The 27,750-nt window shown below is 43.3% G+C and overlaps 2 protein-coding genes across 2 annotated transcripts; both read left to right on the top strand.

Annotated features, from left to right (window-relative positions):
• Positions 1-1,313: 1,313 nt before the first annotated feature.
• Positions 1,314-7,476, top strand: dusp5 (dual specificity phosphatase 5). The gene is made up of 4 exons (XM_031833030.1): positions 1,314-1,792; positions 2,779-2,936; positions 4,080-4,299; positions 6,620-7,476. Exons 1-4 carry the CDS (start codon positions 1,429-1,431, stop codon positions 7,072-7,074), a joined length of 1,197 nt encoding a protein of 398 aa, XP_031688890.1. The 5' UTR covers positions 1,314-1,428; the 3' UTR covers positions 7,075-7,476.
• A 3,053-nt stretch (positions 7,477-10,529) lies between these two features.
• Positions 10,530-24,872, top strand: smc3 (structural maintenance of chromosomes 3). The gene is made up of 21 exons (XM_031833020.1): positions 10,530-10,724; positions 11,386-11,461; positions 11,620-11,658; positions 11,777-11,844; positions 12,487-12,558; positions 12,663-12,742; positions 12,859-12,937; positions 13,639-13,756; positions 14,138-14,313; positions 14,550-14,630; positions 15,188-15,352; positions 16,739-16,860; positions 17,183-17,396; positions 17,574-17,677; positions 18,450-18,549; positions 20,130-20,290; positions 20,559-20,700; positions 20,862-21,012; positions 21,338-21,490; positions 23,832-23,983; positions 24,540-24,872. Exons 1-21 carry the CDS (start codon positions 10,710-10,712, stop codon positions 24,855-24,857), a joined length of 2,586 nt encoding a protein of 861 aa, XP_031688880.1. The 5' UTR covers positions 10,530-10,709; the 3' UTR covers positions 24,858-24,872.
• The last annotated feature ends 2,878 nt before the right edge of the window (positions 24,873-27,750 follow it).

Raw genomic sequence — 27,750 nt, 5'->3', positions numbered from 1 at the left:
GCTACTAATACTGCCTTACTGCCTGCTGTCTGTTCTGCTACTAATACTGCCTTACTGCCTTACTGCCTGCTGTCTGGTCTGCTACTAATACTGCCTTACTGCCTGCTGTCTGTTCTGCTACTAATACTGCCTTACTGCCTGCTGTCTGGTCTGCTACTAATACTGCCTTACTGCCTGCTGTCTGGTCTGCTACTAATCCACTGGCATCCACCTTCTTTCCTTCCTGTCATCCTGGCACCATGGATCCCTGTTTCACTTATGTCAAGCTCACGTTTTGGACTAGCTAAGGAGCAGAGAAGATTGAAGTATTTTTTCTCTCATTCTTTCTCTGTTTGTTTTTGTTTATTCTCTCTCTCTCTCTCTCTCTCACACACACACACACACACACACACACACACACACACACACACACACACACACACACACACACACACACACACACACACACTGTCTCTGTGTGTGTCTGACAGAGAGAAAAATAGGCAGGCTACAAAGGAAGAGAGAGTAAAAGAGAGAGAGACTCTCACTGTCTTGCTTATCTTGTAGCATTATTCACATCTATCCATTCCCATTCTAAGACACATACACAATGGCATAGTCTATCTAACTGTTGTCTATAGCCTAACATACAGTATTGCATGAGTCCAGTAGCATGACATTTAAGCCCCATTAGCCCATAATGAGATTACAACCAGCAGATATTGCCTAAAACAGCCGGCTAAACATGGAATAACAGACTGAAGTTTACCTTGCTTTAGTCAATAGGCTACATAGTCCAATAGAGTCCTCTCTCTTTCTCTGACTATTCTGTCAATCATTGATTTAGTTTCCTGATTCATAGACCTATAGGCTATCAGTGGGCTGGTGGTGGTGAGGTCAGGTGTATAGAGTATAGAAATCGAATCTAAATTATATTTCTATTGTATAGAGTCAATAGTCTACCTTTACTCTATTGGGGCAGGGGGCATTTCAGATATTGTTAGTTCATGGTAACACGGATAATATTCTAATGTCTACTCAAATATGAGAGGCATTCATAGTATTTCCTTGAAGAATCCTGTTGTTGTGGTTCCTAGAATGGGCCGTATAAACATGAGAACGAAACGTTTGGATAGCCATGAGTAATAGTTAAGTCAAACTGAGAGCATAAATTCACTTCCCCCCAGACAGAGCGGGGTTAGAACGGTTAGAACGTAGTCAATACTCCGGTGTGGGCAGGCTCTCTTTTGATCATACTTGTCGGTGTCCATATATGGTTCGTGATGTCACGAGCCGGAGGTTCCGTCGATATAAAACCGATCCGACGGTATCCCCTTGGAGGAAATCTAAGTAACTACCAGGTTCACTAGGGCGCGTTCAGTTTCCTCGTCTCTGGCGGCCCGTATACAGTAATTGCTTATAAAATAAGGCACCCTTTTAGAGGCAATCATGAAAGTCTCAAGCATAGATTGCCGTCGCCTCAAGAAGATTATCAGGAAGGAATGTGGAACCTCTCTCATTGTGGATTGTCGACCTTATTTTTCGTTCTCGAACTCTAATATCAAAGGCTCTGTCAATGCCAACCTGAACTCAGTTGTTGTCCGGAGATCCAGAGGAGGGCCGGTACCTCTTCAGTTTGTGATCCCGGATGAGAAAGCCCTGTTACGGCTGCGAGAGGGGAGCATATCGACAGTGGTGGTTCTTGATGACCGAGCTCCTCACTGGCAGAAACTGAAAAAGGACAGTATCGCACAGATAGTGATTAATACACTCAATAATCTGGCGAGTGGGACAAACATCTGTTTCCTAAAAGGTGAGAATTGTTACAAATTCTGAAATCATTGAACTATAAAACTCTAAATCCATTATAAGTTTGTCTGGGTAACTTTTTCACTAAGTGTCCTGGGCTAATTCACTGTCTGAATCCACTTGAACACAATGTTTATTATAACCGATTGGCTACGCTAATAAATGATGCTATTATAAAAGCTATATTTTGGAGATAATAACATGAAATGGTTGACATTCAATATGCCTTATAACATCCCCCCGTTTTGTTTAGAAAACTATGTGTGTGACCCATATCCCCATATCTTCAAATCAACAAAAAAAAACATTTTAAAGGCCTTGGTATTGTTTTCCATGGACTGACCTATGACGCAAAGTCATTGTTTTATTTGACCGTGTTCTAGCAACCCTCCCATTTGAGCAATACACTTCTCAGGTCGAGCTCTCGGGGGAGATAAATGTGTGCGTCAAAGTGGTCCAGATGAGTCAGTGCGCGAAAGGCTTGTGAGAACTCGAGAACATCATGACTGGTTGTTCTGAGAATGTTCTGTGTGTGAATGTTCACAAGGAAAGCATACATTTCCTATCATTCGTTTCGAACATTTATACATACCTCTTCCTTTCGACTATGTGTCAGATCCATTCATTTAAAGTCTGTCAGATTGTCACCTTGTACTCATAGACCTAAATGGATTATTTGAATTGAAATGCAGATTAATTACGACGTTATAATAAGGTTATATTTCGTTATAATCCATTATAAACACGTATTTTTCACGGCCTGGTATGAGGCCTAAATCTAGAAGGCAAATGCCAACATTCATGACGCAAAAATAAACATTTTATCATTTTTTCAATGTTTTATTTAACCTTTATTTAACTAGGCAAGTCAGACAAAGCTGTCTTGGGTGTATGATTTCTTTTAAAATTCCCCCTGATGGAATACATTCAATTATAGACTATTGAATTTCAGTTGTAAAGGTATTTTGTTTTGTTCTGTGTATTTACCAGGGGGGTTTGAGAACTTCCAAGGCCAGTACCCGGAACTTTGCACTGAGGTCGTGAAGCCCGTCGACCAGAACAACGGAACCGAAACCGGGAAATGCAGGCCGAGCATCACCCTATTCTGTGAGAAACTGGGCTCCAACCTCAAACCAGATTACGATCAGGTATGGAAACGAAAACAACTTCCTTTTTTAGCCTGCTGCCTATTCTTTCAGGGTTAGGTGGCTAGCCACTTCCCCTAGGTTGGGCTGGGGTTTAGGGTTGAGGCGGTGGCTGCAGGGTTTTTGACTGAGTGGAATATCCCTGTTAGATAAGAATGACTGTTCTGTACTGGTTTAGTCATACTGTCTTCTTGGCAATTCAAAATAGATTTATACAGCCGAATGTACTGTATGTTCAGAGATATTTGTGGACTTGATAGAGCACATTTAGTTTCATTCAAGGAAAGACATCAAATTTTAAAAAGCCTACTCATAGGATTATAAAAGGTACATATTGTCATTGTCAGCTGATCTTAAATGTACAGCTGTACATTCATAATGCTAATATTTTGTCTATGGTGCCAGATACATTACTGACCATTCTCAAAACAGTGGCCTTCACCATTCAACATTCTCTCTGTCACACGCTTGATATTAGCTTTGACCTTCACTGCATCCCAGTCATCAAGAGAAGATGGCCACTAGTCAGAGACCCCCAGCTGACATCAGAAGTCCTTTTATAGCCCTTTCATCCCTGACCTTTTCCCGACCTTTTACACCATCATGATAGGCTAACACAATCTGTTTACGGTACAGAATATGTACTATTGCGTCTTGCACCGTACATACCTCTCAGTATCTCCATTGATGTATGTACTAAAGGTGTAGGATCTTAATTTGATCACTCTGTTGCAGAATAACTTTGTAGTGTATTTGAGGTTTTAAAATGGTTTCTGAAGTTTGAAATTTCCACTTTGAAATTTCAAACTTGATTTCCCCTTATGAAAAATGTATCAACCCCTACAAAAAAAGTCAATTTATAATAATCCACATTTCCTGTTGCTGTGCAGGATTATTTTCCTGCTGTAGAAAACTGGCTCAAATTAAGATCCTACATCTGTATTTGATCTCTACCCCCTCCCCTCCCCATTGTTGTGTCTTTAGGAAAACCCTGTGTTTCATGTACTGTATCTCTGCCACACTCTGTCTCTACCGCCCACGGATTTAATATCACTTTGTTGTGTCTCCCCTCTATGGTGGCTCACACACTGCGGTTCTTATGTCTAATATCTCCCCCCCCCTTTATTATCTACCCTCTCTCTTCAGGGCAAGCCGGTGGAGATCCTTCCTTTCCTGTACCTGGGCAGTGCCTACCATGCCTCCAGGCAGGACTATCTGAGTGACCTTGGAGTCACAGCCCTGCTGAACGTCTCCAGGAGGGACACCAGGCCCTCCAAAGGCCACTACGACTACAAGTGGATCCCGGTGGAGGACAACGTCACAGCAGATATCAGCTCACATTTCCAAGAGGCCTTCCAGTTCATTGGTGAGTGTCGTGGCCCGGACATTTTGTTCTCTCTTTTTTTCCTGCTCTCTTCTTCTTTTTTTCTGATTTATTCTCTGCTCTTTTCTTTTCTCCTTTCTTCTTCTCTCATGGAAAAGATAGGATTCCAAGTCCATTAACAGAGGGGATGGAGCAACTCAATTAAAATAGTTAATGGCTTCACCCCCCCCCCCCCCCCCCCCCCCCCCCCACTGCCAATCTGAAAGGAGGACAGGCAACAACCTCTCACTAATCTGTTAGCCTCATCTGCCTTCCTTCCATTTCTCGCTCTCTCTCTCCTTTCACAAATCGCCAGGTTGGCTTCATTCAGAGAACAGATTCTGTGTTCTCCCTCCCTCCCCTACCACTCCCTCCCTACCCCTCCCTTCACCTCTCTCTCATCCTCCCCCATTTTAAGTTTAAAAAGAGATTCTCTGCAATGCCGTCATTGCCTCCCGGCTCACAGTTAATCTCGGCTAGTGGCTTATTGCGGGTTATTACCGGGTGTGGTCAGTTCACTCAGTCAGTTTGTCAGTGTGACAAATGTTGTTACTAGCCCTACTCACTAATGGTGGGTGGAGGGTTTTTGAAGGAGGGAGGCTGTGTCCACAGACACAAAAGGTACACAAAGGTTGTTTAGTTATTGTTTATCTGGGTCAGGGCAAACCGTAGCGAAATGTTTCGCAACAGAAAATGAAAACAAGCATTTATTGGTCAACTTCAGGTAGTCACGCCCTACCTGTTTCAGTTGTTTTTCTTCTGTTTGGTACCAAAGTAACTCAACTATGGTGCATGTGTTCAGAGACAGAGCCTTAAGGGAACAGAGAGTGAATGTGTGATAGAAAGAGGCTTGAAGTGTTGGATAATAGCGCTCACAAAGATGTTGAGCAGCCTGCACTTCTATTTATAAACGTAATATCCAGGCACAGCCGAGGACAAGCTTGAATCTCATTCTCACCCACCATGGAAGCCTCACCTGACCTGTATCAATGGTGGAGGTGTTGCTGCTGTTCTTTGTTTTAAGCCCCCACATTTAAGCGTCTTTGCCTAAAGCCTGTAAGCATTACGTAAGACAAAGAGGTGTCCTTCTCAGCCCAGAGCTGAATCTTAACAAGAGGATGTCTCCTTGAAAAAAAACATCTTCAATTAAATAAAATCCAACTGGATTTATCACATGGGCCAAATACAATTGGTGTATACTGTACGGTGAAATGCTTGCTTACGAACCTTTCCCAACGACGCAGAGTTTGAAAAAGAATTATACAAAATTAAATAGTAACTAACACAAGAGGAATACAAATAAAATACACAAGAATGGAGCTATATACAGGGAGTGTTCAGATATTCACTCATTGCATCCACATCTAAAACAATGGGCTTGTTTCTCTTTATGAAGAAGACATCCCTATTCCCAATTCCCCGAACCTCTGGATGAATTCAATGTGGTGGAGGTGGAATATTCTTCTGTCAACCAACCATTTAGCTGGAAATAGAGGATAACAACAGCAGTCAAGAAGATCTTTAGGCACCCTATTCCCTATATAGTGCACTACATTTAACCAGAACCATATGGGTCCCAGTCAAAGTAGTGCAATATGTAGAGAATAGGGTGCCATTAGCCAGAGGATGGGTCATTAAAACACCCACAGGCTCTCTAGCTGCCTCTCAGAAAGCCTCCCAGCACTCCAGATGGGAGCAGCTTAATGATTCATTCATTTGGTTTTCACAGGATCGGAGCTGTCAGAAACCATCGCTGGCTGTTCCCCCCTGTGGCTCATACATGTGTGTGTGTGTCAGATAGTGTGGAGGAAGTGCATGTAATACTGAAGTAGAATAAGTTCCCTCCTCTCCCAGCCGTGGTGAACTTAGTATAGTACTGCTCAGCTCCCCCACAGGCACGTAGGAGAGAGACATGGTCTCGTGTGCAGCTGTGCAGGGTGAGTCAGTCAGCCCTGCCACAGTGTGTGTTTCTAATGGGAGAGTGGTGACTGAGTGGCAGCAGGGCTCTTATAGGTTATGTGTGGGTGAGAAGAGAGGAAGAACGAAGGGGTGGGGAGGCAGGTGATGATTACACTGAAGAACGGGATTCAATCTCTGCGTTCACAAACTAAAATAGCTTTGACAGCACTCGTTTCCTGTGAGAATTTAGCCAGAGTGGTTCTATTCTAGGATGCAGTTATCCTATTAAATTCTTCTATATTTGAGTTACACAGTGTAAGTGGCTACGTGGCCATACTCCATATCTGACCAAATGTAGCAATGTATTATAGCTCATGCTTATCATGTCATTAACGTAAATGTTACCGTTTTGTCTCCTCTCCAGATGGTGTGAAGCAGACAGGGGGTAGAGTCTTGGTGCACTGTGAGGCGGGCATCTCCCGCTCCCCGACCATCTGTCTGGCCTATATCATGAGTACCAAGCGGCTACAGCTCGAAGAGGCCTTCGACATCATCAAACAGCGCCGCTCCCTCATCTCGCCCAACTTCAGCTTCATGGGCCAGCTGCTGCAGTTCGAGTCTGAGGTCCTGTCTTCGACACCTATTACCGCGGCAACGACCCCCGAAACCGCCACTGAACCCGCCACGCCCTGTTGCATCGGTAAAGAGACGGTCTCCTTCTTTGGGAATTCGAAAGAGTGCACATTCAACAACAATAACTTTGACTTTGAACCTTCCACAGTTTTCGCCCCCCTCCCTACCTCCTTCCTCACCCCCATGCCTCTTCAGACTCCTCCACTCCGCCATTTTAAATTGAGCCCTATAACTGCACTGCCTTAAGATGTGACTGTTTAGTAGGTCTCAGATTACTTGAAAAATAACAATAACAAAATAGAAATAAAATGCTCTATTTGTTTGTCTGGTGCTGGCACAAGCCAGTAACGAAGTGGAACGACTGGCTATACAGAAACAAAGACTGAGAGAAGATATTGCGTTGAATTTTTCATTCAAGTTGAGAAAAGTCCCTGAAATTCAGACTACAGTCTTTGTTTGAACTTTGAGTGTGAAACCATAAAGACTACTGCAATACATGCCTTAGGTTGATAATGTGATGTTTTGCCTATTCACATGCCGCATCAAGGCATTTTAACCTAATTTATTTGATACATCTTGTTCGTCTGATTGTCTGTGTTTTTTCTAAATACAAATGTGGATGCCAATAAATGTTTCCACCAAAAAGTACCTTTGTGTTCATGTTCTCTTTTTCTCAAATATGAACCTCATAAGAATACAATTGTGATATAAATATGAGGCCCTATAAAACCATGTTTTATATATATATATGACAGGGAAACATTGGAGGAGGCTGGTGAGAGGAGTTATAGAAGGACAGGCTCATTGTAAAGGATATGGAAACCAGGTGTGACTCTGTTCCATTCCAGCCATTACAATGAGCCTGTCAAATCAAATCAAAGATAATTAGTCATGTGAGCTGAATACAACAGGCGGGACGCAATGCATAGTCCGGGTAGCCATTTGATTAGCTGTTCAGGGGTCTTATGGCTTGGGAGTAAAAGCTGTCGAGAAGCCTTTTGGTACTGGACTTGGTGCTCGGATACCGTTTGCCATGCGGTAGCAGAGAGAACAGTCTATGACTGGGGTGGATGGAGTCTTTGACAATTTTTAGGGCCTTCCTCTGACACCGCCTGGTATAGAGGTCCTGGATGGCAGGCAACTTAGCCCCAGTGATGTACTGGGCCTTTTCCTGTAGTCCACAATCATCTCCTTTGTCTTGATTACGTTGAGGGATAGGTTGTTATTCTGGCACCACCCGACCAGAACTCTGACCTCCTCCCTATAGGCTGTCTCGTCGTTGTCAGTGATCAGGCTGTTGTGTCATCTGCAAACTTAATGATGGTGTTAAGTCGTGCCTGGCCATGCAGTTGTGGGTGAACAGGGAGTACAGGAGGGGACTGAGCACACACCCCTGAGGGGCTCCAGTTTTGAGGATCAGCGTGGCAGATGTGTTGTTACCTACCCTTATCACCTGGGGTGGCCCGTCAGGAAGTCCAGGATCTAGTTGCAGAGGGAGGTGTTTAGTCCTCCTATAGCTCCTTCCACAATCCTCCACAGGGCAACATGTGCTACTACTTACATTAAGCCTTTCTTAGTCCCAGGTGGGACATATAGGCCACAACAATCTTCTGCCACCGGAATCTGTCTTTGGCCACAACAACATGCACAACACAACATATAACATAAAATATTGCCAATCAATAAACTGTCCCTAGGAGGGGTGCGTCACTTGAGTGGGTTGAGTCACTGACGTGATCTTCCTGTCCGGGTTGGCACCCCCCTTGGGTTGTGCCGTGACGGAGATCTTTGTGGGCTATACTCGCCCTTGTCTCAGGATGGTAAGTTGGTGGTTGAAGATATCCCTCTAGTGGTGTGAGGGCTGTATTTTGGCAAAGTGGGTGGGGTTATATCCTGCCTGTTTGGACCTGTCCGTGGGTATCGTCGGACGGTGCGACAGTGTCTCCTGACCCCTCGTGTCTCAGCCTCCAGTATTTATGCTGCAGTTGTTTGTGTCGGGGGGCTAGGGTCAGTCTGTTATATCTGGACCATTTCTCCTGTCTTATCCAGTGTCATGTGTGAATTTAAGTATGCTCTCTCTAATTCTCTCTCCCTTTCTCTCTCTCGGAGGACCATGCCTCAGGACTACCTGGCCTGATGACTCCTTACTGTCCCCAGTCCACCTGGCCCTGCTGCTGCTTGAGTTTCAACTGTTCTGCCTGCAGCTATGGAACCCTGACCTGTTCACCGGACGTGCTACCTGTCCCAGGCCTGCTGTTTTTCATTCTCTAGAGACAGGAGCGGTAGAGATACTCTGAAGGATTGGCTATGAAAAGCCAACTGACATTTACTCCTGAGGTGCTGACCTGTTGCACCCTCGACAACCACTGTGATTATTATTATTTGACCCTGCTGGTCATCTATGAACATTTGAACATCTTGGTTATAATCTCCACCCAGCACAGCCAGAAGAGGACTGGCCACCCCTCATAGCCTGGTTCCCCTCTAGGTTTCCTCCTAGGTTCTGGCCTTTCTAGGGAGCTTTTCCTAGCCACCGTGCTTCTACACCTGCATTGCTTGCTGTTTGGGGTTTTAGGCTGGGTTTCTGTACAACACTTTGTGACATCAGCTGATGTAAGAAGGGCTTTATAAATAAATGTGATTGATTGATCGATCACAATCATTATTTGAACCGTATTTCAAACGCAGTAACAAAGTAATCAGTGGAAGTTGGTGGGAGGAGTTATAGGAGGACAGGCTCATTTTAAAGACTGGAATTGAATAAATGGGTTCAAACATGTTGATACCCTTCCTTTGATTTAATTCCAGCCATTAAAATGAGCCCATCCTCCTACTGCTATGCTTTATCTTGGCCAGGTCGCAGTTGCAAATGAGAACTTGTTCTCAACTAGCCTACCTGGTTAAATAAAGGTGAAATAAAATAAAACCTCCTTCCACCAGCCTCTTCTGAAACATATGCATATATGCATAATTAGGATAATGTATACATAACCATACAGTAGTAGGCTAGGCCAAGAGATTAGCATTAGGCAACAGTGACACCTGCAGCGACCTAAAAAAGAGATATCCAAACTAGAACACTCCACTGGCCACTGACTTTGAAATGCATGCACTCCCACAAAGGTAGTCTATGATGACTACATTGTAGCAATTTTGAGTTTATTAATGATACAGAAGCATTGTTGACCATACATGCTTAGACTTGCCTAGTTAAAAAAAAAAATATATATATATATATATATATACTAAGTGGAAATCATAGAACATCATTCAGTGTCACATTTAGGAAACGATTATAAGAATGGGTAACCTGTTTCGTCTCTCTCGTGTTTAAATATCCCTCCCCCAGTCCTTCGTTTGACGAATAAAATACAGTTTTTCAAAATACAGTATTTCAGTTTTAAATACTGTACCAAAATATACTTTCTCTGTCAGCTCTTTGGCGCCCAACAATCGCACGCATGAGGACCATACCAAGTAAAAATAATGGGGATGTGATAAAACTGAATGCTAATAATAAACATGTTGTATGTACTTGTATGAATCAAATTCACATTCATACATATCCTTAGTATATCTATATTTTAACGGGTAAACGAGTAACATGTTATATTTCGATTGTATCTAATATTCACTAATCAAAATATCTATGCTCCCCCTCTTTTCTCATTATTGACTGTTCCATTTCATCCCGCTCGTGACGCCATTTTCCTTGTTGTTTCTCTTTCGCCAGGATATTTCAACAAACTTGGATACATGCATTTTAAACAAATATTCACAATAATCACTTTAAAGGCCCACCTTCCCTTTATTGAAGGAGAAGGGGTATTTATTGAAGTTGTTTGTTTCGCTTTCTGAGGAAAGTTCCTGATTAGGCGACCATGTACATCAAACAGGTAAACTAACGGCGCGAGCTCCATGTCGACGACCCGCTCTCTGAAAATTATGCTTGCGGCCTAGCCAGATAGCTAGCTTTAGCTAAGAAGTATTGTAAATAAATTAACATTTACACGTAGCTAGCTAGCTAGATTTAGTCTACAATACTGCCCTTAGAAAAGTTATCTACAAAAATTGTCATGTGCCGGATTGCAAACAATTCTGGATCACGTCTGTCAGTAGGCTAGTTAGCTGAGGTACTAGTAGTAGTGATGCTAGTCGCTAGCTAATGTTATAGTAGCTAGCAATCTGTGGTAACTTTCTTCAATCCAGCTAACGTAACTAGTTAGTGCAGATAAGTTAACTATCTTGCCAGTTAGCTATCAAGACAAGCCATTCATAAAGTAGTCACATTAGCTAGCTATTAAGATAACGTTGTTCGTTATTAGCTAAGCTAGCTCGGAAGATACTGCCCCATCCAGCTTGCATAACATTAGTTTGCCTTTTGACATAGCTAAGAAGTTAGCTGGCTAGCAATTGTTGGCAGCTAATTTCATCATCCTGTGAAAATAAACTATTGGTGGATGTCTGAATCGTTTATTCAATGCAATGGTGCTGTAACTAGCAAGCGTGGATCATTTAAGATGTGTGATAGCAGTTGCACTTCCCTTATCCTCTCAGGTCATCATTCAGGGGTTCCGAAGTTACAGGGACCAGACTGTGGTGGATCCTTTCAGTCCAAAGTCCAATGTCATCGGTGAGATTCTGCAAAGTTTACTCTCTCCCAAAACCTCTAGCTATCTTTAGTCATAAACAACACCTCACGGTGTAGGTAGAGGAAACAATGGGCTGCTGCCTTTCCATCCATTGATTGATTGACTGACATTTCCCTCCCTGTATGTTGTTTTCTCACAGTGGGAAGAAATGGATCGGGAAAAAGTAACTTTTTCTACGGTATGTGTGCGCTTTCCCCTTCTGATGTTTTCTACCATATGGAATTAGAAGAATATAAAAAATGGTGATGCATTTATTTTCTGTATATAATAAAAACAAATGTTTGTTTTTCTTTCAGCCATTCAGTTTGTGCTCAGCGATGAATTCAGCCATCTTCGCCCCGAACAGCGCCTGGCCTTGCTCCATGTAAGTAGTGGAAGTTATACTAACATTAATGGATATTATATAATCCTCAGTCTGTTGTTCAAATCAAAATCAAATGTATTTGTCACATACACATGGTTAGCAGATGTTAATGCGAGTGTAGCGAAATGCTTGTGCTTCTAGTTCCGACAATGCAGTAGTAACCAATGCAGTAGTAACCAATGCAGTAGTAACCTAACAATTCCATAACTACTACCTTGTACACACAAGTGTAAAGGGATAAAGAATATCTATGTAGGTGTCCTGGAGAGCAGGTAGTTTGCCCCCGGTGATGCATTGTGCAGACCTCACTACCCTCTGGAGAGCCTTACGGTTGTGGGCGGAGCAGTTGCCGTACCAGGCGGTGATACAGCCCGACAGGATGCTCTCGATTGGGCATCTGTCAAAGTTTGAATGCTTTTGGTGACAAGCTGAATTTCTTCAGCCTCCTGAGGTTGAAGAGGCGCTGCTGTGCCTTCTTCACAACGCTGTCTGTGTGGGTGGACCAATTCAGTTTGTCCGTGATGTGTACCACAAGGAACTTAAAACTTACTACCCTTACTACCCTCTCCACTACTGTCCAATCCTCAGTCTGTTGTTAACCCCATAACACTGTTATAACAATGTTATTCCCTGTCACTGCAGGAGGGAACTGGTCCTCGTGTCATCTCAGCTTTTGTGGAGATTATATTTGACAATTCTGACAACAGGTTGCCGGTAAGTTTCTCACCAAACACGATTGTCACCTTTGACTATTTAGTCAGTCATGTTTAGTTTGATATCTCTCTGTTTGTTGGTCAATAAATTCACTCTCCCTCCAGATCGACAAAGAGGAGGTATCCCTCCGCCGTGTCATCGGCGCCAAGAAGGACCAGTACTTCTTAGACAAGAAGATGGTGACGTAAGTGTCTGTTGACTACACGTCTGTTGTGACTGAGCAAAGATCGAAAATTGCCTCTCTGTTTGAATATGTAACCATCATGTAATCAGCAATCACGTATGTTGATTTTGTTCCAGTAAAAATGACGTCATGAACCTCTTGGAGAGTGCTGGTTTCTCCCGTAGTAACCCCTACTACATCGTCAAGCAGGGGAAGGTAAGACGGCACTATGAACATATGCTCTAAACAGGCTCCGTTGTGCAACATTCATTTGTTATTTGCTGCAAACATGTTTCTTTGCACCACTGTGCTGACTATATATCTGTTCATATAACCCAACGTCTCATACAATGATATCTTAAGTAACATGTTTTCCCTTGTTTGTAATTTGTGTCCAGAACAACCATATATCTTTCTACATAAATTATACAAAGGATAACTTTAATATGTTTTGTCTCTCTAATGGCTACCCAGACTATTTGCGCCCCCCATCTTTATGCTGCTGCTACTCTGTTATTAACTCTACCTACATGTACATATTACCTCGACTAACCGGTTCCCCCGCACATTGACTCCTGTACCCGTACCCCCCTGTATATAGCCTCGCTATTGTTATTTTACTGCTGCTCTTGAATTATTTGTTACTTTTATTTCTTGTTTTTTAGGTATTTTTCTTAACTGCATTGTTGGTTAAGGCCTTGTAAGTAAGCATTTCACTGTAAGGGCTACACCTGATGTATTCGGCGCATGTGACAAATAAAATTTGATTCATCATGTATCCAGATCAACCATATAACTTTATACATAGGATACCTTTCATATGTTTCCTCTCTTTATCCTGTATCCAGATCACTTTATACGTAAGTTTATATATGGGTATCGTTCATGTGTGTTTCCTCTCTTTATCATGTATCCAGATTAACCAGATGGCTACAGCCCCTGATTCCCAGCGTCTGAAGCTGCTGCGTGAGGTTGCAGGAACCAGGGTGTACGACGAGCGCAAGGAGGAGTCCATCTCCCTCATGAAGGAAACGGGTACAGTATAAGAACCAAAGTCTCTCTATATGTCTACGATGACACCATCTAAGACTCTGTTCACATGCATTCAGTCACCAGATCTAAGCAGAGGTATTCTGACTCACTACCTAAGATTGGTTTTGATTTAGACAATTTCAAAGCGTGCAGTTATCTATGGGAAAAAACAGTCGACTTTCAGACGTATCGCACAAACTTTTAAAATAAATGCTGCTCTTTCAATTTCCAAATAATTTTCCAAGGAAAGGCTATATAATTTAGTTCCCAGAATAAGCATCTCCCTTTCCTATTACAAATGGCCCTTGGTTGGGCCACCACAGCTGTAGATATAACTGTAGACCTAAATAACATACTGGTGCTCTGTTTTTGTGTTTCCCCCAGAGGGTAAGAGAGAGAAGATCAATGAGCTGCTGAAGTACATTGAGGAGCGTCTCCAGACCCTGGAGGATGAGAAGGAGGAGCTGGCTCAGTACCAGAAGTGGGACAAGATGAGGAGGGCTCTTGAGTACACTATCTATAACCAGGAGCTCAACGAGACACGTGCCAAGCTGGACGAGGTAACAAGAATTTTAAAAAATCAACTAAATGTGTTTATGGAGTTTGGGTTGAAAAATAAATATCTGTCAAATCAAATTGTATTCATCATGGGCACAAGATGTCTAACAAAAAGTAACTTTCAGTTGGTAGGGGTTTGCTTTTGTTGTCTGACCTTTCAAATTCTTCATTTTTAAATGGCATTTGATATTTTTGATTGCATAGTTAACTGTTCTTTAAATGTTGTTTCCTCTTTCAGTTGTCCTCCAAGAGAGAGACCTGTGGAGACAAGTCCAGACATCTGAGAGATGCCCAGCAGGATGCCAGAGACAAAGTAGAGGTAAGTGATTCTGCATACAGTATTTGCACAGAATGGCTTGGAGTGTTTATGGATCTGATCAGCTTTTCACATTACTGAGCCAAGCTGTACTGAGCTGGCATGGTTACGCATCCATCCACCACAGTTCCTGTAACCGTGCTGAAAAGGACTAGGGGAGGGTTTGATCAGGGGGGGGCTCATCGCGCCCTAGCGACTCCTTGTGGCGGGCCGGGCGCCTGCAGGCTGATTTTGGTCATCAGTTGAATGTTGTTTCCTCCGACACACGACACAAGCGGGTTAAGCGGGCTGGTGTTAAGAAGCGCGGTTTGGCGGGTCATGTTTCAAGTGCATGACTAGACCTTCGCCTCTCCCGAGCCCGTTGGGGAGTTGCAGCAACGAGACAAGATTGTAATTGGATATCACAAAATTGAAGAGAAAAGGGGGGTAAAACAAAAAGAGGTTTCTATCTTAGGGCTCTTGTGTATGCAAACCTAACCCTAATTTCCTCTACAGTCAGTGTCCATCTAGTCTACGTATTATTCCTCTCATTGCCTCTTCTCCTCTTCCTCCCATTGTAGGAGACAGAGCGTGTGGTGCGTGAGAAGAAGTCTAAGATCAGTGCCATGAAGGAGGAGAAGGAGCAGCTGAGCTCAGAGAGACAGGAGCAGATTAAACAGAGGACCAAGCTGGAGCTCAAATCCAAAGACCTGCAGGAGGAGCTGGCCGGCAACAGCGAACAGAAGGTAGGGGAGCACAGTGGTGGGGTGGAGGGCGGGGTGAGTGTGTGCGTGTTTGAGATAGAGAGGGCTGTGTGTGTGTGTAGTTGAGATAGAGAGTGGTGTGTGTGCGTGTTTGAGATAGAGAGGGGTGTGTGTGTGTGTAGTTAGAGAGTGGTGTGTGTGCGTGTTTGAGATAGAGAGGGGTGTGTGTGTGTGTAGTTGAGATAGAGAGTGGTGTGTTTGAGATAGAGAGGGGTGTGTGTGTGCGTGTTTGAGATAGAGAGTGGTGTGTGTAGTTGAGATAGAGAGGGGTGTGTGTGTGTGTAGTTGAGATAGAGAGGGGGGTGTGTGTGTGTGTAGTTGAGATAGAGAGGGGTGTGTGTGTGCGTGTTTGAGATAGAGAGGGGTGTGTGTGTAGTTGGCAACAGTGAACCGAAGAAACGGGGCTGTCAGAAACCTCCTCATCTGCGTCACTGTGTGGGTTTAGATGTGTGTGTGAGACCCCCCATCCTTACCTACTACGTACCTACCTCTCCATCCTCGAACGGGAGCCTCTTCATCTGCGTCAGTGATGATCCCCCCCCCAACACCCCCTACCTCTTCTTTTCTCCATCCATCCCTCCCCCCTTCTTTTTCTCAGAGGGTAAGGACAGAAGCCTCTCCATCTGCGTCACTGATTCACCACACACCTTCATCTCTCTCCCCCTACTGCTAGTCTTAACCTCTCTCTCTCTCCCTGCATCCCTTCATTCTGGGCAGTGGCCCAAGGGAAGAGATCTGGCCCCAATCCCTGTGTGTGTTGCAGATTAGACAGCAGCATCTCAGCGAGGTTGGATTAGGCCCACCTGGCCGGGAGAATGTTGCAACAGCTTTCTTGTTAGCTTTGTTTTGTTCGGATGGTTGGAGGGGGGCAGGAAGAGGGAAGTAGGGAGAAAGCAGGTGGATGTACCTGCGTCATCTGCCTTTCTGACTGCTGGGAGTCACATGATCCTATCTGAGTGATATGGATCAAAGCAGACTTTAGGAAGCACAACAATGCATTCAACTGAAATGTGTCTTCTTCATTTAACCCAACCCCTCTGAAGAAGAGAGGTGCCGGGAGCTGCCTTCACCGGGCGGCGACGACATCGGTGAAGGCAGCTCCCGGCACCTCTCTTCTTCAGAGGGGTTGGGTTAAATGAAGAAGACACATTTCAGTTGAATGCATTGTTGTGCAACTGACTAGGTATCCCCCTTTCCCTTATGGTTGACATATCTAGAGTAATCACGTGTGTAGACAAAATGTTATCTGCTGGCGTTTGAACTTATTTCAGTGATGACCCCACACACGTATGAGTATCCTCAAATGCCTCTTGAGTGTCACCCGTTGTCACTATGTTTCTATTTAATAATAATGAATTCCTCTTCCAGAAACGTCTGCTGAAGGAGCGGCAGAAGCTGCTAGAGAAGATAGAGGAGAAGCAGAAGGAGCTGCAGGAGACTGAGCCCAAGTTCAACACTGTGAAGGAGAGGGAGGAGAGGGGCATCGCCAGGTCTGTAGGAAAACCCTACACTGCTCAAGGCTCAACAATCAATTAATCGTTTGTAATCGGCAACAACTTTTCAATGTATTAGTAAAAGGATATTTACTCATTTTCCCCCCATGTAATGTTAGTGACACCTGATGTTGAGCCACTAGAAAGTGAATGAAGTTGGTTCTCTTGTAATCCTCATTGGTGAAAGACTGGAGAGTGTCCAACATGGCACCTAAATAGTAGTAGGCCACTAAATAAGGAATAAGCTCCCCTTCAGAATTGTTTTCTGAACTTCCCTATGTACCTTTTAACACCTCCTGTCATTCCTCGCTCCACCCAGACTGGCCCAGGCCACCCAGGAGAGAACAGACCTGTACGCCAAGCAGGGCCGTGGCAGCCAGTTTACTTCTAAAGAGGAGAGGGACAAGTGGATCAAGAAGGAACTCAAGTCCCTAGACCAGGCCATCAATGACAAGAAGAGGCAGATTGCTGCCATTCATAAAGACCTGGAGGACACTGAGACCAACAAGGAGAAGAACCTGGAACAGTATAGTGTATAGAACCTAACTCATGACTCATTAACAGTTCAATTGGAACTATTATGGTTGATTATAATGCCTTATAAGAATGATTTTGTTTAAATAGAATGTTTGATTCTGTTCTAGATTTCACTCTGTTCTATAATTCTTGGGATAAAGTTTGTATTTGACTGGTCTGTTTTTCCCCTGTAGAAACTGGACCAGGACCTGAATGAGGTGAAGACCAGGGTGGAAGAGCTGGACAAGAAATACTACGAAGTCAAGAATAAGAAGGACGAGCTGCAGAGCGAGAGAAAGTAAGATCATGATCTATATCTTAATCATTTGTTTTGCTCCGTCTTGTTTCTTGGGTTGAGTCATTGTACTGTTAGGCAAAGATATTGATTTGAACCTGTAAATCTTCACTTCGTCTTCTCGCTTTTCTTTTACTGCTTTTTCGTCAATGTTCGTTGAGTCATCATTTGCGCTTTTATATATTGATTCTATCTTATAAATCGTACATTTCTTTTATTTTTTACATGTGTTTGCACTTTAAATCTTTATTTACTTAGAAAATATGTATTTACTTTGTCTGGAATACAAGACGAAGGCCTATAAGCCCTGACTCGATCTCCACCGTGTTAAAGGTTGGATGGTTGTTCCCCTTAAGACTTACATTCAGCTTCCGCCTGGCAACCTTTATTTCCTTACCAGACTGGTCTGCTCTGCTGTGAATGTCAGCATGCCTTTCCCCTCTCCTCTCCTTAACAATGGAGAGGTATTTATAACCCTGTGAGATGGATGCTGCCTGGTGCTTTGCACTGTGTGCTGTAGAGAAGGGCCTTGAGATACTGAGTTGTGTGAGGAGGAGGGAGAAGACCAGAGACGATTAATAGAATATGACATATGGGTCATTAATGTTTACAATAGAGCTGCTCTCAAAATTAAGGCATTTTCCTGGAAATGATTCAACAAAATTAGCATCTACAATATTTGCCCTGGCTGCATAATTTGGTACAATGTCTTTTGGACTGAATGACAAGTTAATGCATTAAACTAGCAGTGTGTTTGTCTGTGTGCCTCCAACAGCTATCTGTGGCGGGAGGAGAACGCTGAGCAGCAGGCCCTGGCAGCCAAACGAGAGGAGCTGGAGAAGAAACAACAGCTCCTTAGAGCAGCCACCGGCAAGGTCAGTGTGACCTCCTACCCAACGAAACACACACACACACTCGCACCTTAGCATGCATCGTCATATCATGCATATCATCATACTGCCACCTGTAAGGTCAAAATAACCTCCTCCCCCCTATCGTGTTAGATTGACCTATGAGTCATATTAATTATGGAAGACCCACCTTCACCTCCACATGAATGTCTATGTAATCCATATCATCCTACTAGCCTTATGCTAAACCATGTGTGGTAGTTCCATTTATCTATGAATCAATGCCAGATTAGATAGGACACACACCTTCCCCTTTACACGTGATCATACTAGTCTTGTGGTAAATCTTCTGAGATTACAAAGGTCACACCTTCACATACACCCATCCATTTATATACTCCCTGCCCCACGGCCAAGGAGAAAGAATACACACACCTTCACACGGACACTCATTTCCACACATTTACTGTTTACTCCCAGTCATGTCATGGGCCTGGTGTTACAGATGAATTACTAAGTCCACACCATGAAATAAAGGCTACACACACACGCCGTGGCACTACCTACTCAACCGATGGTCGGTGGCTCGGCTTTAGCAACGATGAGTCACTGATGAAAGCAATCCCACCTGAACACTGAAGATTCGCTTTGTGACTCCATTATTGGGGAAAGAGAGCGAGGTAGTGATTTTGTGACTCAACCAATTATTAGGGAAAGAAATTGCGTAGAGGTAAAGACAGTCTAACAAAGAATCAGCCCACCCCTTTCTCTCCACTCTCCTAGAAATCTACAGTGTATGTCTATGACTCAGCTGCTTATTACTTTTTCAGTCACACTCTAATCAGTCCTTTCTTCAATCAAAATCTCCTCAAAATGACGTTCTATCAAAATTCCAGGTGGTTAGCGTGGTGATTGCCGTCTTTACTTGCTTGAGTGGTCCGGTCGAAGCTGACTTATACCCGGGACATCACAGAGAGTACTTATCTTTTGGACTACAGAATGTGGAAAATCACTATTTTCACCTACGTAGACTAGTGATGGGCACTATTATTATAAATATCCAAACGGACGTTAGTTTTCAATGACTTCCGAGAGTACATACAAAGATAGACCATGACATTTGAATAAAACAACAGTTTGGCCGTTTTTATGACTGGGCCCCATAACAAACAAATAAAGAGGTGCCAGTAGCCTACACACTTTTCACGCATGTGGCTTATTGTGGGTCAATCAAAGCTTCACTACCATCAAAGGCTCCATGTGTAACAAGTGAAGTGGGAGATTTCTAATCAATGCTAAATGGATTTAGAATTATGGAATTAAATTGGCTAAATTATGAGGATTAGGCTACAATGAGCAACCAACAGGTAGGCTGTTTTAATATGAATTGTGTTGTAGACAAGGACGTGGGGATCAAAACAAGTGCTTTCTTTAAAACGCATCTATTTCAACTGTCCGAATATCTAAAAAATATTTCAGGATATTATTTGAAATCTTTTCAAATGCCCATCCCTAATGAAGACGCTTGTATGACGCCACAGATAAATATGCATTTAAAAAGTGTTGAAATGTTAAGGTAATCTTGCTGTTTTTGTCCACACTAGGCCATTCTGAACGGTATTGACAGCATCAACAAGGTGCTGGAGCATTTCCGCAGAAAGGGGATCAACCAGCACGTCATCAACGGTTACCATGGCATCGTCATGAACAACTTTGAGTGTGAGCCCGCCTTTTACACCTGTGTGGAGGTCACCGCGGGAACCAGGTGAGTGACGGGCTCTTTTTCAATAGTATTTTTTTTATGTCATTTTTTTATGTCGTTTCTTTTCTCCTGGATTGGAGGACACATTGGAGGAGAAGATCTGAGTTTGTTCCTCTCTGACCTCCGGGGTGTTTTGAGACGGGGAGAGGGGACACAGTGAATCGTGGAAAGACCATTGAGAAAGCCAGAGAGAAGCTTGTTTCCTCAATATAAAAGTAACTGTTACTCAAACTTGTTGGCTCATACTCCTTCATGTCCCCCTCCCGACCAGGTTGTTTTACCACATAGTGGAGACAGACGAGGTGAGCACCAAGATCCTGACGGAGTTCAACAAGATGAACCTGCCTGGAGAGGTCACCTTCCTGCCCCTCAGCAAGCTGGACGTCAGGGACACCGCCTACCCTGAGACCAACGTAAGGGAATATTCTTGAATGGAATCGTCCTAAAAGTGTAACCAAGCAAGAAAATCTACCATACCTCAAATACCGTACTATGTATTTGACCCAGGCCTGCTATGACTTAGGCTCATCAAAGAGCGTTAAACTGACCTATATTTCCTCTCTCTCTCCTTTAGGATGCCATCCCCATGATCAGCAAGCTGCGCTACAGCCAGCAGTTTGACAAGGCCTTCAAGCACGTGTTTGGAAAGACACTGATCTGTCGTAGCATGGAAGTGTCCACCCAGCTGGCCAGGGCATTCACCATGGACTGTATAACACTGGAGGGTAGGTATCGACTAACGTGATCAAGATGACAATGAATGTAAATGACAGCAATTCTGGTCTGCCTTTTACAGTCTATGTTCAAGTAACTAGAGGTTTCTTGGTGTAGATTTTGAAGTATTTAGATTTTTGTTGTTGTGTTTGTGAGTTGAGATCACGGGTGTTTTTCTGCTGCAGAGGTGACCAGCACAGTACCATACCAGTTAGTGTGCTGTGGGAGAGTTTAGTTATTTAGTTCATTGTAATTTAAATAAAACAATTCTGGTGTGTGATTTTGTTATTTATATACATTTTTAGTTATTTTTTTGGTTTTGTTACTGTCTCTCAGGTGACCAGGTGTCCCACCGCGGAGCGCTGACAGGGGGTTACTATGACACCAGGAAGTCACGTCTGGAGCTGCAGAAGGACATGAGGAAGGCTGAGGAGGAGCTGGGAGAGCTAGAGGCCAAACTCAACGAAAACCTCCGCAGGAACATCGAACATATCTTTTAACTCCATTGTTAGTTTGTTGGTTCATTCATTCATACAGATCTTCCTAGTCCTCTAAATTAAAGACCCAAACTGATTTTTTTGTAGGGCCTTATAAAATTAGATTGTTTTTGTCTAATATCCGCTTTGTTTCTCCCCAAATTCCGTTTTCTCCATTTTGTTTTTCCAGGTTTCTGTTTTCCTCTGTTTCTTCAGGTTTTCGTTCTCAAAATCACACACACAAAAAAAAAGGAAAAACAACTTAATTGGAAATGTGTGTTTTGGGATGTAGTTACCCTTTTCATTCTAGTGCACACCAAGCACTTGGCTGTTGTTTAAATCAAATCAAATTGTATTAGTCACATGCGCCGAATACAGCAGGTGTAGACCTTACAGTGAAATGCTTACTTACGAGTCCCTAACCAACAATGTTTTAAGAAGTAAAAAAAAAATATATATATATATATATATATATATATATATATTTTTTTTTACTTCTTAAAACATTGGGGGTGCCGGTACAGAGTCAATGTGCAGGGGCACCATTTAGTTGAGGTAGTATGTACATAGAGTAGAGTTAATTTGTGTTTTGTAGAGATTGCAAAACACATACTGGTGCAAATAACCATGTCATTCTGCCAGGTAAGCATTAGGCTACTTTGTAGTTAACATTTAAATGGAAAGGTTTTCGGGAAAGCCCTTTCCATCTAACAAGACTTTTCATTAGCATCATCTCGAATGGCTACAACAAGGTGGTACGAATAACTAATGCATTCTGTTAATTTATTATGATAAACTTTGGCAAATTAATATTCAATACATTTAGTTGATTCCCTACTAAGTTCAATGCGTTTTAAAAATATTGAATTCTGTTTTAATATCTGGATTCCATGATTCTGTCTGCGTTTTCCGCATTGGGGATTTTATAGGCACTGTTTTTGTTTCTGATTAGTCAGGAATACAGGCATGTATTGATTTGTGATTTGACCCATTTACCATGGTCCTGTCTCAGTCTAGCTTGTCGTACACTAACTCAACTCCCTACCCTACAGTGGACCTGAAGTGAGCCAGACACCAGAGATACTAATATGCCATTTTAGTCCTAAATACAGGGGCTCAATAGGTGATGGTGTGTTGTCATCTCTCTCGTGCTAAGTTGGGAGGAGATTTAATGTGTAAAAGATGAACCGGTTTCGTATTGAAATGGGTGGGATAGTGTGTGTGGTGTTTCATGTCATTTAGTTGTAAAACATGGGGATTAAGCAGGTAATGGAGTGTCTCATGTTTTCCTCTCCCTGGTTCTCAGGAGGTTGTGTGTGATTGGCTGGTTGGAGGGTATTTCATGCCTCCAGGTTACGTCTTGAACCCAGCAGGAGGGAGGAGGTGTGTGTAGGTGGATGTTGGAGGATTACATGTATAATATGAGTGTGTGTGATGGCGAGCCAAAGAGGATTAGCTAGAGTGTGAGAGAAAGAGGGAGAGCAAGAGCATTGCCCTCAGACCTCTTTCTCTGTGAGTCACTGGTAGCAGGCAACACCACGCTGTGTGTGTGTGTGTGTGTGTGTGTGTGTGTGTGTGTGTGTGTGTGTGTGTGTGTGTGTGTGTGTGTGTGTGTGCGTGCACTTGAGTTGATTGTTGACATGGCATCACTCCTGTAAGCCCCCAGCAATGAGTCAGAGGTTCAATCAATGATTTTAAAAGGATGTTTATTTATATAGCTATATTTGTTTATCTACACCACCTCTGGCCCTTAGGTAAGCTTGCCATTGCCTGTCTGTTTTATTTTAAATCAGTCTTTAAAGGGGCAATCTGTCATTGCTACATCATTTTTGGACTTATTAATTATGATATGGACCCATTGAATCAAATTTAGAAATGCCTGATGAGCTTAGTTCACCTGTCATACCCCCCAAAAATAGGCCAATGTTTGTAAACAAAGTAAATGTAAACAAACACTATATAGACTCAAAACATGGTTAAAACTATAATTTTGATATCATGGACGGTCAGTCCTATGCATTTGAGAGCGGTTACATTTCTCCAGCCCTGTCCCTCAGCTTTTAACCCAAACGGGCAAGGAGTCCAATTTTGTATTGTTTAAATTGCTGATGGCCACTTCAATTGTATGGAAAACGAATGATCTAGTTTTGGATGATTTGAGTTTAACCAGTACAATGTTACATGTTTGAGCCTCTCCAAAAGTGTTATAAATCCCAAAAACCAACCAATCAATCAATTGAACAATGATATCCATCATGTATGAAGTATGTTCCTTAACCCTCCCCTGTATGTATCAACAATAAGATCTATAGGTCCTACTTGTTTATAAAGTATGTTCCTTAACCCTGCATCACGTATCAACAATGAGATCGACCAGCTGATGAACCAGATGCAACAGATTGAGACCCAGCAGAGGAAGTTCAAGGCCTCCAGAGACTCCATCCTGTCTGAGATGAAGATGCTCAAGGAGAAGAGGCAGCAGTCCGAGAAGACGTTCATGCCGAAGGTGAGGTTGATTTGGACTTCAATGTGTCTCTTGGTTTCTATCGGACCCTATTCAAGGGAATCATGAATAAAATGTAGCCGTAGTTGACTGAATCAGACCGTGATCCAGTTCAGCGTTATGACAAAAAATCTCATTGTTTTGAGATTCAGAAAAGTACCGTACACATCCAGGAGGATGCTAAGAAGGGTGTATTTTTATACCCTACAAATGTCAGTATTATGCTGCCATGACAAGCACCCCTGCCTTTTTACATTTGAGAAAATGCTGCACTCTGAGAAGGCATTCATGCCTCAGGTAGCCTACAGTTATATAGCTAACTTTATGATTGTCCACCAGTTGAACACATGAACACATTGCTGCACTGTTGTAGCATAAACTGTGCCTGCTGCTTGCAAACCAAATGTCATCTTTTGGGCATTGATAAAGTAATTTCAACCCATTTAATCTCTCCTCACAGCATTGCTCTCTCCAGTCTAGAGGCCAGTCTCCATTCCATGGAGTCTACCCTGTAACTCTTCCTCTCTTCAACTATCTCTCCTTTGTTCTCTCCTCACAGCAACGTTCACTGCAGTCTCTAGAGGCCAGTCTCCATGCCATGGAGTCCACCAGGGAGTCTCTGAAGGCTGAGCTGGGGACAGACCTGCTCTCTCAGCTCAGTCTGGAGGACCAGAGACGTGTGGATGACCTCAACGACGAGATCAGACAGCTGCAGCAGGTAAGGAGACAGTTAATGAAAGACTACAGGGGGAACAAGTTTAAACGGGGGCACTGTGTGGATATATGGTTGTATGTGGTGTTTGAATGGCTGGATAGCTGGATGTTTTTACCTACTGTTAAGACCTTGATGTCGAAATCAGACCACTCCAACATGTAAACATTACAGCTAGAGACAGGAAACACGTTTAAATGGGGCACCGACTATATCTAGAATGAATGAATTACATTTTTATTTTTGTCATCACGAATTGGCAACACATCCCTTGTGGATTAATAGACACATAAACAAACATTGCAATACCACAGTGAATTATTGTAATGATCATTCTTCTTCCGTTCTCTGCATTACGCATCGCATAAAGAGTGAAACAAGTTCAATCAATACATAATAGTAAATAAGGTTATCCAAACAGTAATTATATTCCTAGAGCAGTAAAATCATGCATGCATATACAGATAAATAAATACATATTAAACAGAAGGCATTTAAACCCAGTCTGGCACAAAGAGAAGATTCATTTGGGAGACAAGCCTATACACAATCTATATACACACGTACAATTTACCACCATATAAGGTAAATATTTTTTACAATGTAATTATAGGTAGCCCTTTTCTTTTACTCCAGGCTTTATCTAAATTTTCCACAAATGGAAATACACAATGGACCAATTATTTTATTTTTTTCTCCTCATCGCTCAGCCACATAATGCCAGGGTTTATCTGGTGTGCTTTCTGGAATAAGAGCAAGCGTATATCGTGGTAGGAAGGGCAATGGAGGATAAAATTGGTTTTATTCTCCATTTCTTCGAGGTCATAATAGTTACATAGTCTTTCCTCTTCCATTTCACCACAATACCGACCTGTTTCAATACGCAGAAATATCACTGATCTTACCTGTGCCAATAGCGATCTCTTGCTTTTAGGTAGGTTATACATAATATATATCTCACACACAAATTCACCCTTAATCAAACAAAAGGTTTTCAATTTGGGTTTATGATTAATCTCCACCCATTTTTTTCCCCCAAATGGCATCAACAGTTGTTTTTTAATCATATCTATGTCTCCCTTAATTTAAAAGCCCGGTGGATATATGTGAATGAGATGAGGAGACAACAAGGCCCGGTGGATATATGTGAATGAGCTGAGGAGACAACAAGGCCCGTGGATATATGTGAATGATCTGAGGAGACAACAAGACTCGGGGATATATGTGAATAAGCTGAGGAGACAACAAGGCCCGGTGGATTATATGTGATGAGCTGAGGAGACAACAAGGCCCGGTGGATATATGTGAAATGCGTGAGGAGACAACAAGGCCCGGTCGATATATATGAATGAGCTGAGGAGACAACAAGGCCCGGTGGATATATGTGACTGAGCTGAGGAGACAACAAGGCCCGGTGGTGGATATATGTGACTGAGCTGAGGAGAGAGACAAACAAGGCGCCCGGTGGATATATGTGAATGAGCTTGAGGAGACAACAAGGCCCGGTGGATATATGTGAAAGCTGAGGAAGACAACAAGGCCCGGTGGATATATGTGAATGAGCTGAGAAGACAACAAGCCCGGTGGATATATGTGACTGAGCTGAGGAGACAACAAGGCCCCATGGATATATGTGAATGAGCTGAGGAGAACAAGGCCCGGTGGATATATGTGAATAAGCTGAGGAGACAACAAGGCCCGGTGGATATATGTGAATGAGCTGAGAAGACAACAAGGCCGGTGGATATATGTGAACTGAGCTGAGGAGACAACAAGGCCCCATGGATATGTGAATGAGCTGAGGAGACAACAAGGCCCGGTGGATATATGTGACTGAGCTGAGAAGACAACAAGGCCTGGTGGATATATGTGACTGAGCTGAGGATACAACAAGGCCCGGATGATATATGGGTTACTGAGATGAGGAGAGGGACAACAAGGCCCGGGTTGATATATGCGGACTGAGCTGAGGAGACAACAAGGCCCGGTGGATATATGTGACTGAGCTGAGGAGACAACAAGGCCCGGTGGATATATGTGACTGAGCTGAGGAGACAACAAGGCCCGGGGTGGATATATGTGAATGAGCTGAGGAGCCAACAAGGCCCGGTGGATATATGTGAATGAGGCTGAGAGAGACAACAAGGCCGGTGGATATATGTGAATGAGCTGAGGAGACAACAAGGCCCGGTGGATATATGTGACTGAGCTGAGGAGAGAGACAACAAGGCCCGTGGATATATGGTGAGCTGAGGAGAGAGAGACAACAAGGCCGGTGGATATATGTGACTGAGCTGAGGAGACAACAAGGCCCGGTGGATATATGTGAATGAGCTGAGGAGACAACAAGGCCCGGTGGATTATGTGAATGAGCTGAGGAGACAACAAGGCCCGGTGGATATATTGAATGAGCTGAGGAGACAACAAGGCCCGGTGGATATATATGAATGAGCTGAGGAGACAACAAGGCCCGGTGGATATATGTGAATGAGCTGATAAGACAACAAGGCCCGGTGGATATATATGTGAATGAGCTGAGGAGACAACAAGGCCCGGTGGATATATGTGAACTGAGCTGAGGATACAACAAGGCCCGGTGAATATATGTGACTGAGCTGAGGAGAGGGACAACAAGGCCCGGGTGGATATATGCGACTGAGCTGAGGAGACAACAAGGCCCGTGGATATATGTGACTGAGGAGGAGACAACAAGGCCCGGTGGATATATGTGACTGAGCTGAGGAGACAACAAGCCCGGTGGATATATTGTGAATGAGCTGAGGAGCCAACAAGGCCGGTGGATATATGTGAATGAGCTGAAGAGAGAGACAACAAGGCCCGGTGGATATATGTGAATGAGCTGAGGAGACAACAAGGCCCGGTGGATATATGTGACTGAGCTGAGGAGAGAGACAACAAGGCCCAGTGGATATATGTGACTGAGCTGAGGAGAGAGACAACAAGGCCCGGTGGATATATGTGACTGAGCTGAGGAGACAACAAGGCCCGGTGGATATATGTGAATGAGCTGAGGAGACAACAAGGCCCGGTGGATATA

This window comes from Oncorhynchus kisutch, linkage group LG1, assembly GCF_002021735.2.
Source record: "Oncorhynchus kisutch isolate 150728-3 linkage group LG1, Okis_V2, whole genome shotgun sequence".
Taxonomy (NCBI): Eukaryota; Metazoa; Chordata; class Actinopteri; order Salmoniformes; family Salmonidae; genus Oncorhynchus; species Oncorhynchus kisutch.
Note: the sequence above shows the minus strand (reverse complement) of the source record. Positions and strands in the feature narration are given on the sequence as shown.